General features: G+C 43.1%; 1 protein-coding gene across 2 annotated transcripts in view; it reads right to left on the bottom strand.

The window, feature by feature from the left end:
• plpp3 (phospholipid phosphatase 3) overlaps nucleotides 1-17640 on the bottom strand; it is a 63152-nt gene extending 45512 nt beyond the window's left edge. The window contains exon 1 of one of the 2 annotated variants that reach the window (XM_060917592.1): nucleotides 17001-17640. In XM_060917592.1, the coding sequence (XP_060773575.1) occupies nucleotides 17001-17136 (136 nt within the window). In that variant the 5' untranslated portion in view covers nucleotides 17137-17640. The remainder of the gene's footprint in view (nucleotides 1-17000) is intronic. The other variant, XM_060917593.1, reaches the window with a different exon arrangement.
• Between the last annotated feature and the right edge of the window lie 1956 nt (nucleotides 17641-19596).

The following is a 19596-nucleotide window of genomic DNA, read 5'->3' as shown; positions in this document are numbered from 1 at the left end:
CACGGACACGGGGAGAACATGCAAACTCCGCACAGAAAGGCCCTCGCCGGCCACCGGGCTCGAACCCGGACCTTCTTGCTGTGAGGCGACAGCGCTAACCACTACACCACCGTGCCGCCCTGATTCATATGTATGAAGCGATATAAGATGCTCATTATCTGCTAGTGAAAGGCTTATTAAATAGACTTATTGATAGATGAATAAACAACCAGTGACACAGCCTTCATTTAAAGATCAGCAGTGTGATGTAATTATAATCTACAAAGCTAGCTTGTGCCAACAAAAAAAGAATGACATTTACGCCTCCCTCTTACATAATTGTTCTTTGCCTAAGGGGGACTGCGCGTTTGTGCACAACTTAATATGGAAAAATGTTCTCACCAGTTCCTGTGACACCTACACCATCACCCTGCTAACAGCCTGGCGCTGTCTGAATAAAGGAAATGTGTCACACTGATAAGTCAGGCGGTTAGTAGCATGGTAGTCATCTCTGATATTCGAAGCTTTTTGGCTTCAGTGACTCATTTAATAAAAATACATTTTTCAACTGTACTTTATGTGCTACTGTGTAAAGTGAAAATAGTGTTTGATGTTATCATGTGTTTAATCCTGGCCACATTTTCACCATTAATTTTTTCATATAAATGATTTTTCCTGTCGCTTTCCATATATCTAGAGAGAGTGTGTTAAATTAAAGTATCCGAATGTACTCAATGTTGAATGTAATCAAAAGGGCACAAAGAACAGTAAGCCCATTGCTAAGCAGTGAAGAGCAAAGTAGGGTGAAGACATAACTGACAGCACATATTAGCCCTTTAGCTCAGCGTTTTAGCCTCGCAGGGGCATCGGTATTCCATACAGAGAAGGGGTTTGTGTTGAATTTAGGTTTCTGCTCTCCTGATTGGTTTGTCAATGGCGATCATTTGGAGGAGAGGCCCAGGAGTCAGGGGTCGGATCCCAGTCCGAAATCCCAGAGAGGGGTGGTGTATGGAGGCTGCAAGAGAGAGAATACAGCACGCTGTGGGAATGGCCCTGTGGCGGACAAGTGGAGTTCTGCCAGACCTCATGAGCCTCTGCCAGAACAACAAAATACAATCAGAGAGAGAGAGAGAGAGAGAGAGAGCGCTTTTGGGAACAAGGGGAACTCTAGAAGAAAAGTTCATTAATTACTCAGGGTTGGAGGATATAAAGAGAGAAGAGAGCATGAGAGAGAGCAAGAGAGAGGTGGCAGGGATAGAAAGGGGAAAGAGAAAGAAAGAGACTTTTCTGTATCCATCTTTTGTGCCTGTATATTTAGAGCTGCATGTGATAGTGTGTGACTTTATGACCATGTGCTTTATAAATATGGCACTGCACTTGCTGCCTGGTATTAGGCTGCACTGTGTAGCATTCTTCAGGAGTCAGAGGTGCATTTCAAGCTGGCATGGAATTTGCAAAACACACACATGCACGATGTCTGGCACAGCATCACTGCAAACTCAAATTCATGATCTAGCTGACCCCTGTCCTGTGAACTGTGAACTCCAAAATGTGTGGCCTCCCTGCTACGCATCCTCACTCCTGCCTTCTCTGCATGGCTACTGACCCTTATATAAACACACACACACACGTTTGCGGATGATACTGAACTGACATTTTCTGTGGAGAAAGTCAGACATGGCAAATAACATTTTCACATATTAAAATTAGACAACAAATTATAATAAATATATAAATATATAGGGCGGCACGGTGGTGTAGTGGTTAGCGCTGTCGCCTCACAGCAAGAAGGTCCGGGTTCGAGCCCCGTGGCCGGCGAGGGCCTTTCTGTGCGAAGTTTGCATGTTCTCCCCGTGTCTGCGTGGGTTTCCTCCGGGTGCTCCGGTTTCCCCCACAGTCCAAAGACATGCAGGTTAGGTTAACTGGTGACTCTAAATTGACCGTAGGTGTGAATGTGAGTGTGAATGGTTATCTGTGTCTATGTGTCAGCCCTGTGATGACCTGGCGACTTGTCCAGGGTGTACCCCGCCTTTCGTCCGTAGTCAGCTGGGATAGGCTCCAGCTTGCCTGCGACCCTGTAGAACAGGATAAAGCGGCTAGAGATAATGAGATGAGATAAATAAATGGTTCCACAGGAACAGAAGCATGTTATTGGCATTAAGAATGGAATAAGTAAGTGATAAGTAATAAGTAAGTACATCCTTGTACAATATAAACTAATCAGTGGAATAGCAATGTTCGGCGTTAAAGCTAGACGGCCTTTTGATTTCATAAAATCGGTGAAATTTAGTTCTCTCTGAAATTTGGTCATTGTGATATATGTTTATTTCTGTAATATCTCAAGAATATCAGGCCATTCTGTGGCTGGAAAGTTATTTAATTTGAGGGGATTCACTCATGCGTTTCCTTTCCTTCACAACATAACGCCTTTTCTTCTCGCTTTCCGTTACTGTAGTCGGTCTTTCACGTTTCATTCGCACACTCACATCCTCCATTTTTCTCTCCTGTATCAAATTTGTATCCCACAATGCCTTGGACAAACGGGGAAAGCCCACCATGTGATGCATGACGTAGTATCTTGAATTGGGTCATGACGAAGCAGGAAAAAATAGCGGAGAGTTTAGGGCCACGTGACCCTAAATTCATTAATTGTTCTATTTTTTTTAAAAAAGCTACGAAAATTGGAAGTCTGTGATTCGAATTCAGAAGCTTTTGGTCCACTAAATAAAAATAATTGGGTGTCAGGGAAAATTATTTTTATGACCTACACTAGAAAAATCTGAAGGACAGTCTACCTTTAATTGCAAAATGTCTGATTTGACCTGGTAGTCACAATACTAGTCACAATAGTCACCATGTCAGATTAGGCAATCATAATTCCATAAATTCTTGCTTTGTCTGAGTCAGATGATTGGCAACACTACAAGTTTGACCCCAACCAATCATCGTTCATATCCTTGCGTGTCATCAGGGAGGAGGTAAAAAAATTATCAATCATAATTATCATAGGAGTTGTCGAACTAGGTGAGAAAATAGAAAAAAACTGATATGTTTGCCTTTTCATCAGGGTGTCATGGGGCATCCCAGACGCCACATCACTGTTCTTCGGTTATGTCACACTATCAGGTCAGTTCATAATTCCCGATGTTCATATACTGTAATCGGACCTGATGCTGGAAATTTGTCGGCCACAACAAAATCATGCCAAAACCAAGCTGAATTCCTGTAGCCTGACCCCAGCATTAGTTGTACCTCAGTGAGATCCAGTCCCAATTGACCCCTTCTTTCAGCTGCTCCCGTTAGGAGCTGCCACAGTGGATCATCATGATCCACATATTTGATTTGGCATAGGTTTTCACACTTCCTGACGCAACCCTCCCCAATCTATCCAGGCTTGGGACTAGCACTAAGTATGCACTGGCTTGTGCAACCCCAGTGGCTGGTATTTCGAGTTGATAGATAGATAGATAGATAGATAGATAGATAGATAGATAGATAGATAGATAGATAGATAGATAGATAGATAGATAGATAGAGCGCTTTTAACAATAGACATTGTCACAAAGCAGCTTTACAAAATTGTAATGACTTTAAACATGAGCTAATTTTATCCCTAATCTATCCCCAGTGAGCAAGCCTGTGGTGACAGTGGCAAAGAAAAACTCCCTCGGACAACACGAGGAAGAAACCTCCAGAGAAACCAGACTCAAAAGGGAACCCATCCTCATTTAGGTGATAACAGATAGCATGATTATAACATTTTAACAGTTTTAACATGAAGTCTGTTTTACTGAAGTTATCAACTCTTCATTGATGGAAACTTGAGTGCAAAACTGTTCATGACAACTGCAGTCCTAAAGTTAGCAAGTCAACTGTAGTCCTCAGCCATAAAAGCATTACTGTAAGTGTCCAGAGCATCTTCCAAATGCGACTTTCAACTGTCCATATGGGGCCGTCCTCCACAGAAACGATGTGATGAGACTCCAGCCAGACGTAGGGTATCAGGATGGATCAGGCAGGTCCGAGGAGCAGAAGAGGTCAGCATCTCGATCTCGTGTATTTTTATATATGTCTTTGAACTGTGGGAGGAAACCAGAGCACCCGGCAGAAACCCAGACAGACACAGGGAGAACATGCAAACTCCACACAGAAAGGCCCCCATCGGCCGTGAGGCTCAAACCCAGAACCTTCTTGCTGTGACGCAACAGTGTTAACCACTGCACCACTGTGCTGCCCAGCCCATCTGAATTGACACTATATTTTATTTGCTTTACCTAACTAACAAGTACTCATTCCCAAAATACCTATTTGACCTCCGCATGTAACAGTGGTACTCTTTAAACTGACTTCACAATTAACCTAACCCCCAACTGCTCCCTGGGCTCTGTAGCATAGCTGCCCACTGCTCTGTGTGTGTGTGTGTGTGTGTGTGTGTGTGTGTGTGTGTGTGTGTGTGTGTGTGTGTGTGTGTGTGTGTGTGTGTGTGTTCACTGCTTCAGATGGGTTAAAATCAGAGGACAAATTTCACTGTGCTTGAGTGTGCATGTGACAAAAATAAAGGCTTCTTCTTCTTCTTCTTAGTAATATAACTTGCTCCTCAATAACAATAACAAAGTCAATCTGGGATTATTTTGACAATGTACACAGATAATGGACTCCATCCAAATTTACTGTAGCTTAATTACTACCTTCAACAGTGTTTAAAAGATTCACCCACAGGCTTTTGGTGCTGTGTGATCCTCTTGTTCAGTGATGATGGGTTTGTCCTCCATGCGTGTGAGTACTATTAGTAAGAGCTACCATTCCTCTGTCTCTATCACACAAACACTGAGAACCACTCAGCATTGTCTGTGCGAGCTGCTAAGCTCAGCGTTCTCTGTGCCTCAATACACTGGATTGGCTGTGGAGTGAAAAACATGCTTACACGCAGCAATTTCTGCTCACAGAATATCAGCGCCTGTTCCTGGCCTTTGCATACATACACCCAAAGCGAGCAGCGTCGTCCAGTACTACACTGCTTCAGATGTAGACGGTTTGATTTCTGGTGGCACATCAAATCCGACCGTGTAAACTTATCTTTTTAGATACTGATCTATATTTAGAAATTGTCCATGTTTAGGGGAAATTAAAGTGCGGTGCATTTTTACATTGGCATTGAAGCTGCTCTGTTATTTTACCTTTTTGATCCCTATCCCACCCACTATGCACTGTGCTGTGTACCGTACACCATGCAGGGATGTGTTTACCTAAGAGGGGACGTGGGTGTGCATAAATATCATTTACTGTGGTTTCTTTAAAAAAAAACAAGAAGGCTCACATTCTACCTTAACATGTTAATATAAGAGATGGGAGATTTTTAAATCATGCTGCTAAAAGCTCTAACATGCAGAACACTCTTAACTCTCTAACTAGATGTATAGAGCTTTCTGCTGAGTCACAAGTCAGATCTCAGTCTCGTATGCTCATGATCAATCAACATTGAGAAGCATTTGGCCATATGTCCAGTTTGTACTTATTATAAACCTATATTTCAGCGTTGTTTATTGAATTTATAATAATACACTACTGTTCAAAAGTTTGGGGTCACTTTGAAATGTCCTTATTTTTGAAAGAAAAGCACTGTTCTTTTCAATGAAGATCACTTTAAACTAATCAGAAATCCACTCTATACATAGCTAATGTGGTAAATGACTATTCTAGCTGCAAATGTCTGGTTTTTGGTGCAATATCTCCATAGGTGTATAGAGGCCCATTTCCAGCAACTCTCACTCCAGTGTTCTAATGGTACAATGTGTTTGCTCATTGCCTCAGGCCAAGTTTACATTAGACCGTATCTGTCTCGTTTTCTTCGCGGATGCACTGTCCATTTACATTAAAACGCCTGGAAACGCCGGGAAACGGGAATCCGCCAGGGTTCACGTATTCAATCCAGATCATGTCTGGTCCAGTGCTGTGTAAACATTGAGAATACTCGGATACGCGGATACGCTGTGCTGAGTTCTAGCTGGCGTCGTTATTGGACGTCACTGTGACATCCACCTTCCTGATTCGCTGGTGTTGGTCATGTGACGCGACTGCTGAAAAACGGTGCAGACTTCCGCCTTGTATCACCTTTCATTAAAGAGTATAAAAGTATGAAAATACTGCAAATACTGATGCAAATACTGCCCATTGTGTAGTTATGATTGTCTTTAGGCTTGCCATCCTTCCACTTGCAAGTGGTAAGTGACGTGCATGCCCGACATGCACTGAAATCACACACACAGCGGCTCAGTCCCGAATCACTGCTCGTGCGCTTCACTCGCGCGCTCTGTGAGCTGCGCAGGGCCGGAGTGCGCACCCTCCAGAGGGCACTCGCTGTTCAGGGCGGAGTGATTTGGAGCGCGGGATGCCTGCGGAGCCGAGCGTATCCGTTTATTGGCATTGCTGTGTGCACGCGAATCGTGTATTGGCGTTGCTGTGTGCACTCGAATCGTTTTAAAAACGTTAATCTGATGATCCGTTGATACGGTCTAATGTAAACCCCACCTCAGAAGGCTAATGGATGATTAGAAAACCCTTGTACAATCATGTTAGCACAGCTGAAAACAGTTGAGCTCTTTAGAGAAGCTATAAAACTGACCTTCCTTTGAGCAGATTGAGTTTCTGGAGCATCACATTTGTGGGGTCGATTAAATGCTCAAAATGGCCAGAAAAATGTCTTGACTATATTTTCTATTCATTTTACAACTTATGGTGGTAAATAAAAGTGTGACTTTTCATGGAAAACACAAAACTGTCTGGGTGACCCCAAACTTTTGAACGGTAGTGTATGTAAACACTTCAGCACAGCACTGACACTCACACAGTTTCTCCTTTCCCTGCATTCACACCAATAAGCGTGTTTCAACAAAAAATATGGGGGGAATATTCGACTAAAAGCTTTCAACATGTTCAGGGTGATAATGTGATCGTGTGATTCTGAACCACAATCCACTGTGTAATATCTCTGTGTCTGTGCCCAATCCCATGTCGCCCTTAAGCTACACAGAGAGAGAGTGTCTGCTGTGGTCAGAAAATTGTAACCATGCCTATACATAGCATTTCTATACTCATGTTATGCAGACAACTAAAGCTACATTTAGACCCAGTTTAGATCTGGGGCATGAAAACAGATGTGTTTGCATGTCTGGATTGGAGTGTGTTAATGTGTATGTGGGTCTGGAAGTGAGTGTTTCAGTTTAATGGATATGTGTGAATCTAAGAGGCCAAAATTCCAAAGCCTTACATTCATTCGTTCATTCATTCATTGATTTAGGCAGCACGGTGGTGTAGTGGTTAGCACTGTCGCCTCACAGCAAGAAGGTTCTGGGTTCGAACCCAGCAGCCGACAGGGGCCTTTCTGTGTGGAGTTTGCATGTTCTCCCCGTGTCTGCGTGGGTTTCCTCCGGGTGCTCGGCTTTCCCCCAAAGACATGCAGGTTAGGCTAATTGGTGGCTCTAAATTGAATGTGAGTGTGAATGGTTGTTTGTCTCTGTGTCAGCCCTGCGATGATCTGGCAACTTGTCCAGGGGGTACCCCGCCTCTCGCCCATAGTCAGCTGGGATCGGCTCCAGCTTGCATGTGACCCATTTATTTATTGGGGGGAGTCATTAAATATAAAGAATAAATACAAACTTTTTACTTTGTTGATATTAAATAAATATCAAAATATATCTGAATATCCTGTTACACATTGTTTGTTTGTTTGTTTGTTTAATTGGTGTACACTTAACACCCTGACTAAATCAATGTTATTATGAAGCGAAGTGTTGTTTTTACTGTTTATGACAATAAAAAATATCATTTGAAACGAGATCGTCAATGACAACGTAGCTCACTCCGGCCCTGTGAGAAATCAAATCTGGGTAGAAGTTATATGCACCCTAGGTACCCTTACTTTCATGTGAGAAAGAGAATCAAAATCAGTGAGAAATTGAGGGAGAAGCAAATTGTGTGGAAACTGCTCATTAGGGCTTAATTACTCCATATCTTCATTGTTAATTGCAATTATGTAAATTGGGGTAGAAGCTATATGCACCCCAGGCAGACCTACTTTCCTGCCCAAAAGAATAAAAATTGGTGAAGAATTGAGAGAGAAGAAGCAATTTTCATGAAATGTGGACGACGCCAGACGGACGATGGACAACACATGATGGGATAAGTTCATCGCCTGTCAGTTGGATGAGCTAATAACTGTATTAGTTGATTGTGCAACATATCCCTGTGTTGGGATCAAGCATGCACTGAACAGACTGCTTCATCAAATGACCCACTCTCTTTATCAACAGGAATTCTTCTTCTTTAGTGTTCTGCCTGATGGCAAGTCCCGCTGTGACGGCTTCAGCCATTAAAGTTTCTAGGGAAGAATTACAGTTGTGGTTTCCTGTTGCCTTCTACTGGATTATTATAGAGGTTTTCTCCTCTCAACCATTCACACCTATGGGCAATTTAGAGTCGCCAGTTAACCTAACCTGCATGTCTTTGGACTGTGGGGGAAACCGGAGCACCCGGAGGAAACCGATGCAGACATGGGGAGAACATGCAAACTCCGCACAGAAAGGCCCTCATTGATCGCTGGGCTCGAACCCAGAACCTTCTTTCTTTGAGGCAACAGTGCTAACCACTGCACCACACCACCATGCTGCCTTTTACAGGAATTAGTGGCTGAATATCAACAAAATTTTCAACATATTTATTCTCAAAGGGCCAATCATGGCAATAATGAGATCATCCGGATGATGTTAACAGCTGTCTCTTATGTTATTCGGAATGATTCTGAACATACAGTCCATCAGCTGTGCAAGATGAATGCAAGTACATGACGTTCAGAACGACATGTTACCTGACACAGAAGAATAATAAGTAAATGTTGCAAATATAGGGAATGTTGATATGTGATATGAGGTAAAAATATATAACTTCCTGTTTGAGTTTTTTTTTATTATTATTATTACTGTTGTTTCCACTTCCTCTTTGTGGTTAAGTTCAGAAACCACAGGTTTGAATGGAATAAAATCCACTCTAAGATAAACAACACTAAAACACAGACTAATAACACAAACTTGTATGGACATATACAGTACCAGTCAAAAGTTTGGACACCCCTACTCATCCATAGTTTTGGGGGGTTTTCTGTATTTTGTATTTTCTACATTGTAGAACAATACTGAAGACATCAAAACTATGAAATAATATATGGAACATATATGGAATTATGTGGTAAACAAAAAAGTGTTAAAAAACCCCAAAATGTTTCGTATTTCAGATTCTTCAAAGTAGCCAGCATTTACCTTGATGACGCTTTGCACACTATTGGCGTTATCTTAACCAGCTTCATGACGGAGTCACCTGGAATGATTTTTAATTAACTGGTGTGCCTCCTCAAAAGTTAATTAGTGCAATTTCTTGCCTTCTTAATGCGTTTGAGATCAAACAGTAAATAGTAAATAATAAATATACAGTAAATAGCCCTATTCCACAACTGTAGTAATCCATATTATGTCAAGAACCGCTCAACTAAGTAACGAGAAATGACATCCATCATTGCTTTAAGACATGAAGTGTCTTTTAATGAATAAAAATAAAGAGAAACTATTGAATTAGAAAGTGTGGCCAGACTTTTGACTGGTACCGTATGCATTTCAGAGAATACATTTATAAATAAATAAATAAATAAATAAATAAACCTCCTTACATCTGTCAAAATACATTACTGCTGTGTGTTTGTGTCCCAACCCCTGGCAATGTATTTAAATACCAAAGTGACCCTGCAGTTAATTTCCAATTAAAAACAGTCAAGCTTAATCTCACGAAATGGAATCCACGGAGTTCAGTTAAAGGATCACAGCATGTTAATTTTCTGTTGTTATTATAATCTTGCCTCTTTCTTGGAAGACGTCGAAGAGCATGACTCGCACTGACTGACCCAGAGGTGATGGACCTTTACACACAGGACAGTTCGACACAAACACAGGAATGCAGAACACCCAGACTTTAACCAAAGACAGAAAGGGAGAAGGGGGGTGCGTCCTTGGCCTTTGGGACATAGACGCGGTTTGTTTAACAGATGCCCACACAGGATTCCTGAAATCTCATTTGAGAATATACACTCCCAAGCACACACACACCGGATTCCACCAAATCACATTCCTGAAAACACTCCGGAATTATAACTAAGCTCATGAAACTGAGAGAAATTGTTCTTCACAGGGCTAAGTAGGTTAAGCAGGGACTTTAATAAGGTTACTGTTTCTAAAAAAAAAAAAAAACACCTTTAAGCAACTATCGAACACCTACTGTACACAAACAAACAAGTACATACAATGCTTCAATTCCTGAAACAATAGGTTATAAATGGCCAATGAGAGAAAATAAAATGCAATAAATCTCAATGCAAATAACCAAATTATTTGTGTCTCCATGGAAATGTTGCCAAGAAAGTTAGGACGAGCTTGTTTCAGTACATCCTTAAACACAACAACCAATTATACGGATTCCCTTTTGTTCTTGAATACAGTTAGATGACAGTAAAAGGAGAGAAATGCATACGATGTCGGACAGCTGTTGGCTGATAATGCAGGCTCACTAGAAAACAGACACTCTGAGGTATTTAACAAAAGCCAGAGGCATGTTATCACTACACTGCTTTCCTGATGTCTGTTGTTGGATTTGATAATGTCACCACACACACACACACACACACAGAGCTCTAAGATAACCATGCGCATCTAATTGCAACATCAAGCACTCTGTTTTGTCAAATTAATCGCGGGCTGTGGAAGCAAATCACCTGACCAGCCACCTTGGAAACCAGCCACAGACATACAGACAGTACTGCTGCAGTCATACACTGAGTGTAAACCCTACAATTTGACAGATCCATTAGTGGGTTGTGGGTGTCACTCAGATGGTGTGGTTTATGGAGTATGTGTGTGGAAGGGGTTACTAAATGACTCTACTGATCCCAACATACACACACACACACACAGCGTTCACAAATAACCATCTCTGGCATCACCTAATCTGACTCCATCTACATGCACTTACCATGAATACACACTGCCTGCAGAGATGTCAACATTTAAGATGGTTCACACTTGGTATTAATATCTGTCTCATGAGTTAATGCTAGTTTTATTGATCCCAATTTGAATTCAAATTCAAGTTCCTGTACCTACAGTACCAGTCTAAAGTTTGGACACACCGACTCATTCATAGATTTTTCTGTATTTTCACTATTTTCTACATTGTAGAACAATACTGAAGACATCCATCCATCCATCCATTATCTCTAGCCACTTTATCCTGTTCTACAGGGTCGCAGGCAAGCTGGAGCCTATCCCAGCTGACTACTGGCAACACCCCGGACAAGTTGCCAGGTTATCGCAGGGCTGACACTGATGGTGATGATACACGGGGCAACTTTTTGGGCAATGTTGCCGAGCAATGTTGCTGGGCAATTGCGTTTTGACTCTTTTCTATTGAGATTGGGCAACATTGTTTCTTTCTGAATGGTTTTGATAATCTCTGGCAAGTTTTTGAGATAAGCCAATCAGAATGCGAGTATCGAGTCATGTGACCTCCGGTGAGGTTCGGATCAGAAATTTCAAACAAATATGGCGGCCGCTCAGTGTCAGTGGAGTGAAGAGATGGAGAGACTCCTCATCTGTTTTTACGCCGGTAAGTTGTTATTTTAATATTCTATATGGAGGAATTTACCTCACCAAAGCTCTAAAAAACAACAGACAGCTTGATTAAATGGTCACAGCAAAAATTAAGACATTGATTTTTTTTTAGCTAACTGTAAACTGCCGTTGCTAACTGTTGTTGCCCATTGTTAGTTGCCCTGAAAAGTTGCCCTGTGTCTCACCTAGTTGCCCGTTGCCAGCAACATTGCCCAAAAAGTTGCCCCGTGTATCATCACCAATAGAGACAAACAACTATTCACACTCACGGTCAGTTTAGAGTCACCAGTTAACCTAACCTGCATGTCTTTGGGGGAAACCGGAGCACCCAGAGGAAACCCATGCAGACACGGGGAGAACATGCAAACTCCGCACAGAAAGGCCCTCGCCAGCTGCTAGGCTCGAACCCCGGACCTTCTTGCTGTGAGGCGACAGCGCTAACCACTACACCACCGTGCCGCCTACTGAAGACATCAAAACTATCAAATAACATATGGAACATATATGGAATTATGTAGTAAACAAAAAAGTGTTTAAAAAACAAAATGTTTCGTATTTCATACGAAAGTGATAAAGTGATATATCTGACTTGATGCGCTCTGCCATTTTGTTTTTCTTTACTCGCGGTATATGAGCTGATATCCTAGTAGTAGAGTAGCCAATTAGAGCATGCGGTTGCTCATATCCAGTGAATGTGGATAGAATAAATCAGGATATATACCGTAGCATACTGAAATGCTGTCATTCAATATTACTACAACATGGACAAGATCTCTTGGCCAACTGTAAGCTTCACTGTGTTCCAGCTTCTTTTCTCAGAAAGAAACTCCTCTGCTCCTTTTCTCGTGGGTTCTCTAAACAACACTGTCCTTTCTCATTCTTAAATTATGGCCCTCACACTTCCCGGCCCACTCAGCTGACCACAATCACAGCTTTTTGCCTTGCCCCAGTGGATAGTGTCCTCTGACGTGTACACATGAGAGTCCTTAGTACTGCAACCGGCGCCTGGCTCATGTGATTCTTTGTGTGTATTTGCAAACATACAGCTTAGCCTGTAAACACGCCAAACATCCTGGCACCACGTCTGAGAATATACCAGACGTATAACTATACAGAGTGGAATATAGCTCCTCTCTCTGCCTGCTCTGCTTGACTACTGGTGAAACTCCTGAGCAGAGAATTTCTCTCGGCTTGTCTAAAATTAAAATGGATTGCTTGTCAAACATACATGTAACATTTTGACTATGATGTGTAACATTAGTGTAGTCTCTGACGCAACATTCCTGCTGCGGTGTATGTTAGTGTGGTATTAGTACAGAAGGGCTTCATCAGTCTTGGGCTTGGCAGCTTTTTCCTGAATACTGTGTTAGCTTCAAGATGCAATTATGACCCAGTCAATGAGGGCGAGAGGTTTTGCCCTTGAGGAAATGGTCTGGAAAAAGAGAGGGATTACGTTTCACAGCACAGCTGGCCACATCTAGGGCAAAGAGTGAAAGTAAAGGATGGAGAGATAAAGAGAGAAAGAGAACAGAGCGAGTGAGAGAGCAAGACAACCTTTTCCTCTTCCCACCCTTTCCTGAGTTTGGTTCTACAGATGCCCGAGCCAAAAAATTACACCACATGTCAGAGTAAGAGCAGGGGCTATGCTGACCCAAGACCAGGCATTTGAGAAATCTTGGAAAACATTTATAGACTTGGCTATGTGTGCACCTTTGTGAAATGAGAGGTTAATCCAGGCACACTAAATGAGTGCATCTCCCATGAGTTCTCCAACACGCCATAACTCTGCCCAGTACCCCCTTTCTGGAATGCCACACTTCAGAGAGGAATTATAAATAGCCAAAATCAAGAGAGCCAAACCTTTTTTTATTCACTTTGATCATGCACTAAGCCAGGTCGATGAAAAAGCGAGTGCCAGGTGCTTCTGGTGTTGTTTTAACTTGGAACACTCTTCACCAGTGATTGCACGCAAACACCCCCTTCCATCTCCATGCATAAAGAAGCCAACAGTTAGTGTTCGCATTTCCATATTTCCGTGCAGCTTACTGGGGTAAAAGTTAGCTTGACGTGTGTTGTATTCTGGTGAGCCATCTTAAAATGCACAGAGCGTGCTTGGGCTCCATCCTGCCTTGAATGGCATCCCGGCTCCATTGTGTGCTTGAGGAAAGTCATTGAAGCGCAGTGGCGCTTAGGTGAGTGCCACTTTTAGAAGCCGACTTCCTGCGAAAGGCCACCAACAAGCAAGTCTCTCCATAACAAATATCCCAAAGGAAGTTACAGTAGGGACCGAAGGTCGATAAGCATTCTAATGTTTCACCATTACACAGCCACGAATATTATAGGCTAATGCTGTACAATTACACTGTTCCTGCTTGAGTAAAAGGGGATTAACTAACCTCAGCAAAGTAGCACAAATAAAGAAGGACGGGGTGAAAGCCTGTTTGGTGGCTGTGGCATGTCCCAGAATGTGTATCACCCCCACCCCTTTGGGGGTAGAGGGGAATATGGGAGTGTTCACCAAGGATGCACCTCCTGTGCTTTAGTGCACTACTGTATGCTAATTGGACCAGCCTGAGCGTCACTCTCTCTGGACGAGCTCAGCAGGAGGCACGGCTTCTCAGTCAGTGATCTGTCTGACTGCTTGTGTTTGCAGATTCACCTTCACTCTGCTCATAAAGGGCAGCAAGTTCCAATCTACAGCCGGTCATGTGGTCAGGATTTGACCACATGCACAGCTGCATTGACTCTCGACTGCTCTACCCAAGATATAAGGCACGTTGTGGAGAGTGAGAGTAACGCGGGTATTAAACAGATGGAACCCCAAGCGTCCAGCATCGCACTGAACAAAGCCTATTCAATCAGACATTCTTCAAGTGGCCCACAACTTCGCATCCCCCCTCCTCAAGTCTCCATCTTAATGAGTCTCCTCTCTTTCACAACACCCTCCACCCTACAACATAAAGGAGAGCAACCGCCCTGTCTTTACCATCACAAAGAGAATGTTCGTTTGTATCCTGCTTTGATGCACAAAACTGATGCCACTGCCATCTTTTAATTGGAGAAGGAAATCTGTTTCAACAGGAGATTTACTCCATATGTTGTTTATGGCATTCTGCATCGAAAGAGAACCACATATAAGGGTCTTGTTTGAAAGTGCATGTAAAGCAAACACTGTAAATGTTTTCCTTATCTTCCAACTAGGAAAAGCGGAAAGGAGGGGCTTAGGGCATTGTGTTCACAGTTGTATCCATATCCTGGATTTATAGCAACTATAGCAAAGTATCTCAACGTGCTTGTGCGTCAAATAGCAGTTCATCAAATGCACAAATGCAAAAGAAATCCCATCTTTCTTTCCTCTGACTTGAAGGGTCAGCAACAGTTTGAGTGTTGCCTGCTTCTCCAAAACACACATTTATATCATTTTTTCCCTCACATTCCATAAACAAAAAGGTCAGAGAGGCACTTGGTCCGTCTCCGCACGAAAAGAAAGCTGATACGATGCAGTGTTGTGGTTTGTAAAGAGGCAAAGCGGCAGAAGAAAGGGATTTGCGGAAAGTATTCTGTGCATTGGCCTCATGTTTGCTAATCCCAGAGCTCTGAATACTGGCTTGCATTTGTATAATGCTGGATTGTAACGTATAATGTTGGGGGCGCACAATGAATGCATAACATTTGCAAAAGAATGTGTGTAATCCCAAATTCCAAATCCCAATCACAAGTTTAAGATTGTGTTAAAGTTTGAAAATATGCTAAAAGTCATCTAAACACTGACGTTTGAGGAAAATGGAATGTATAGTCTAACTTTGGGGTAACATTAGTCCCAGAGTCCTGAACGCTGACTGAGATTAGGGAACTGTGATGACTGGGATGGTTTTCAGCCAGTGAAACAATAACGAGGCGAATCGGCCATCAATACCCTCCAAAACACTTGCTGAGCAGCCCTGACATGCTGCCAGACTAAACGATTTACCATTCCTTTTCGGTTATTTGCAATCCTGCTGGACTTGTCCTCTACAAGATGCTCCTGTGCTGGTAGATGAACCATAGTTGCAGCTTAGCCACGAAACTGAAACGTTCAATTTAGGGAGACTCGACTGATGGATGCAATCAACCCAATCTGGCACTCTAGAGGCATGACATGCACGAAGCAACAGCGCAGTTCTGTTCCCTACACCATGTACACAGAATGCAAACAGTACAGGTGTGTGTCTGATGAAACATGCATGTAGGAACCAGAAAACTTAAGCAGGTGTGGGTTTTAATTAATAGGCTATAATACTGTATATCAGACAAGACACGAGCATCCTTTCAAAACTTTCCAAAAACCAATGGGAGGGGAAAAAAATCGAGAATAAGAGCGCTTGATCTTGAGCAAACTGGGAAGCATGACAGAACCCCCACGGTTACTGATTATATACATGTTAAGGATGACTTACAAAGGCAGACAGTGAGCACTCTTTGTGCCTCACAAAACCCAGAGAAAGGTTTAAGAACACTATGACAAAACTTTAGAAAAATGCTTCTGTTCATACAACCGTTATTAACTGACGTTTAACAATAAGGCATTTTGTATTTCCCTTGATAAGCCTGTTTATAACGGCACTTGCATATGTTGAATGAGATAACAGTGTCCAAGGGCAACCTTCACCAGTGTCAGGAATGAAGTGTGAGACTGCTGAGAGAGATTCTACAGGTTGCAGGAGGATCTTATTGGATATAGAGAGTATTTAAATCTCAAAAGGCAGAATTTGGGGGGGGGGGGGGGGGGGGGGGGGGTAGGGTCATTTCAGTGGAATGGTCAGGGGTGCAGATCCGATGTCAGGATTGGGGGGGACACAAAAGTGATTTTTTTTTTTTTTTTGCCCGTATGCAACTCATCCCATGCAACCATAAACCACAACTTCGTAAAGGCTCGCCACATCATTCAAAAAGTACTGCACAGGGAATCATTTGTGCTTACCTTTCTTGTTTATTTGTCCAGAGTCAGAAATATATTTGTCGAACATTATTTGTTCCACCATTTCTATCTAAAATGTGAAGAATATGAAGTCTGAAAATACATTTGTTTGTACAATTTTGAATAATTTAGGGGATTTTTATTGGGAGGGGGGACAATTCATGTTTTTCAGAAATTGGGAGGGGGGGGGACATGGGGGATCTGCACCCATGGGAATGGTATAGACTATAATACAATACAATCTGAATGAATCTCTCTCTCTCTCTCTCTCTCTCTCTCTCTCTCTCATATTATTTCTTTTTCTTGCAAGTCTGCATCAAATCCTCAAGTTGTTCTTTACACAAGGCTGAACCACTCACCTAAAAGGAGGCAGATGATATCCAGGACGATCAGCAGTTTCCTCTTGCTTGTCCCAGTGCTGTTGTTGTTGAATGTTGATGATCCGCCGTTTCTTGTCTCGGGTGCCATCGCTTTCTCGTACATATACGATTGCATCCAACTTCTCTATAAAAGTCGCAGTTTATACACTAAGTCTATACGAGTCCCAGAAAATAGCTCAAGGACGAGTCAGCAAGTTTAAGGAATCCCGACTGTTTTGGGGAATAAGTCCTGAAAAGTTGAATAATAATAATAATAATAATAATAATAATAATAATAATAATAATAATAAAGTCCAAATGTCCACTTGTTCACGGAGAAAGTTGAGCTTTGAAGCGTACCTTTCAAATAAAACCGACTGTAGCTGCAGTGTTTTAATGGAAGGGGTTTAAAGCCCTGGGATCTTGAGGGATCTTGAGGGATCTCTTGGAGAGGCAGAGGAGAGAGCGCGCGCGGGGCTTTAAAAGTGCTGAAGGTCCAGATCCACGTTTAAGAATCCTTCCTTGATCTCCTCCTTCTTCTCCTTCTCCTCCTCCTCCTCCTGCTGCTGCTGTGAGAGCTGTGAAGTCTCTACTCCAGTGACGAGCTGTGTGTGGTTCAAGCCCAGTGCACAGCTTTAGTTCGAAGCTGTCAGAGCTGATGAGAGAATTAGTAATGTCGGGTTATAAATGAGCGCAGTGTCTGAGAGTATTACACACTTTACCTGAGTTGAGAACATTTCTGAAGCCTTTGTTTTTGTTTGTTTGTTTGTTTTATGTACACTGGCACTTTGTCAATCACCTACTATTTCTACTCATCATTCATTCATTCCTCTTCAGGATGGTGGTGGACCTGAAGAGATCCCAGAAACACTGGGCACAAGGCAGAAGAGTTCACTCCAGATAGGAAACCAGTCCAACACTCATCTCATCTCATCTCATCTCATTATCTCTAGCCGCTTTATCCTGTTCTACAGGGTCACAGGCAAGCTGGAGCCCATCCCAGCTGACTACGGGCGAAAGGCGGGGTACACCCTGGACAAGTCGCCAGGTCATCACAGGGCTGACACATAGACACAGACAACCATTCACACTCACATTCACACCTACGGTCAATTTAGAGTCACCAGTTAACCTAACCTGCATGTCTTTGGACTGTGGGGGAAACCGGAGCACCCGGAGGAAACCCACGCGGACACGGGGAGAACATGCAAACTCTGCACAGAAAGGCCCTCGCCGGCCACGGGGCTCGAACCCGGACCTTCTTGCTGTGAGGCGACAGCGCTAACCACTACACCACTGTGCCGCCCCCATGTGGGGGGTGTTCAATATTATTATAAGTCCAAAGACATGCAGTTAGATTAATATGGGACGGCCGTGGGCTGAGGTGCCCTTGAGCGAGGCACCTAACTCTTAATGCGCTGTTACCCTAGCATGGCTGCCCACTGCTCTGGGTATGTGTGTGTTCACTGCTTCAGATGGGTGAAATGCAGAGAGGAATTTCACAAGTGTGTGATGAATAAAGTTGTGCTTGCTTGCTTTCTTTCTTTCTTCTTCTTCTTCTTCTTATTGGGCGGCACGGTGGTGTTGTGGTTAGCACTGTCACCTCACAGCAAGAAGGTCCTGGGTTCGTAGCCAGCGAGGGCCTTTCTGTGTGGAGTTTGCATGTTCTCCCCGTGTCCGCGTGGGTTTCCTCCGGGTGCTCCGGTTTCCCCCACAGTCCAAAGACATGCAGGTTAGGTTAACTGGTGACTCTAAATTGACCGTAGGTGTGAATGTGAGTGTGAATGGTTGTCTGTGTCTCTGTGTCAGCCCTGCGATAACCTAGCGACTTGTCCAGGGTGTACCCCGCTTCTCACCCATAGTCAGCTGGGATAGGCTCCAGCTTGCCTGCGACCCTGAAGAACAGGATAAGTGGCTACAGATAATGGATGGATGGATTATTATTGTTGTTGTGCAATACCGTTCAAATTCGTATAATTTGTTATGCACGTGTAATTGAAGGAAAGACACTAGAGAACGTTTGTTCCCTTAACCAAAGGTTAGGGGATATTACTACAGTAATTACTCTGTGATATTTCTGTTCTGCTTGATCTTTTAATATCTCAGTACTGATCCACTTCTGCCATCTAGTGGTAAAGGCTGCTACTACTACTACTATTATTATTATTATTATCATCTCATCATTCTCATCCATTATCTGTAGCCGCTTTATCCTCTTCTACAGGGTCGCAGGCAAGCTGGAGCCTATCCCAGCTGACTACGGGCGAAAGGCGGGGTACACCCTGGACAAGTCGCCAGGTCATCACAGGGCTGACACATAGACACAGACAACCATTCACACTCACATTCACACCTACGGTCAATTTAGAGTCACCAGTTAACCTAACCTGCATGTCTTTGGACTGTGGGGGAAACCGGGGCACCCGGAGGAAACCCACGCGGACACGGGGAGAACATGCAAACTCCACACAGAAAGGCCCTCGCCGGCCACGGGGCTCAAACCCGGACCTTCTTGCTGTGAGGCGACAGCGCTAACCACTACACCACCATGCCACCCATGATTATTATTATTATTATTATTATTATTATTAACAAC

Source organism: Neoarius graeffei, chromosome 3 (assembly GCF_027579695.1).
Source record: "Neoarius graeffei isolate fNeoGra1 chromosome 3, fNeoGra1.pri, whole genome shotgun sequence".
Classification (NCBI taxonomy): Eukaryota; Metazoa; Chordata; class Actinopteri; order Siluriformes; family Ariidae; genus Neoarius; species Neoarius graeffei.
This window is presented reverse-complemented; position numbering and strand designations above follow the sequence as displayed.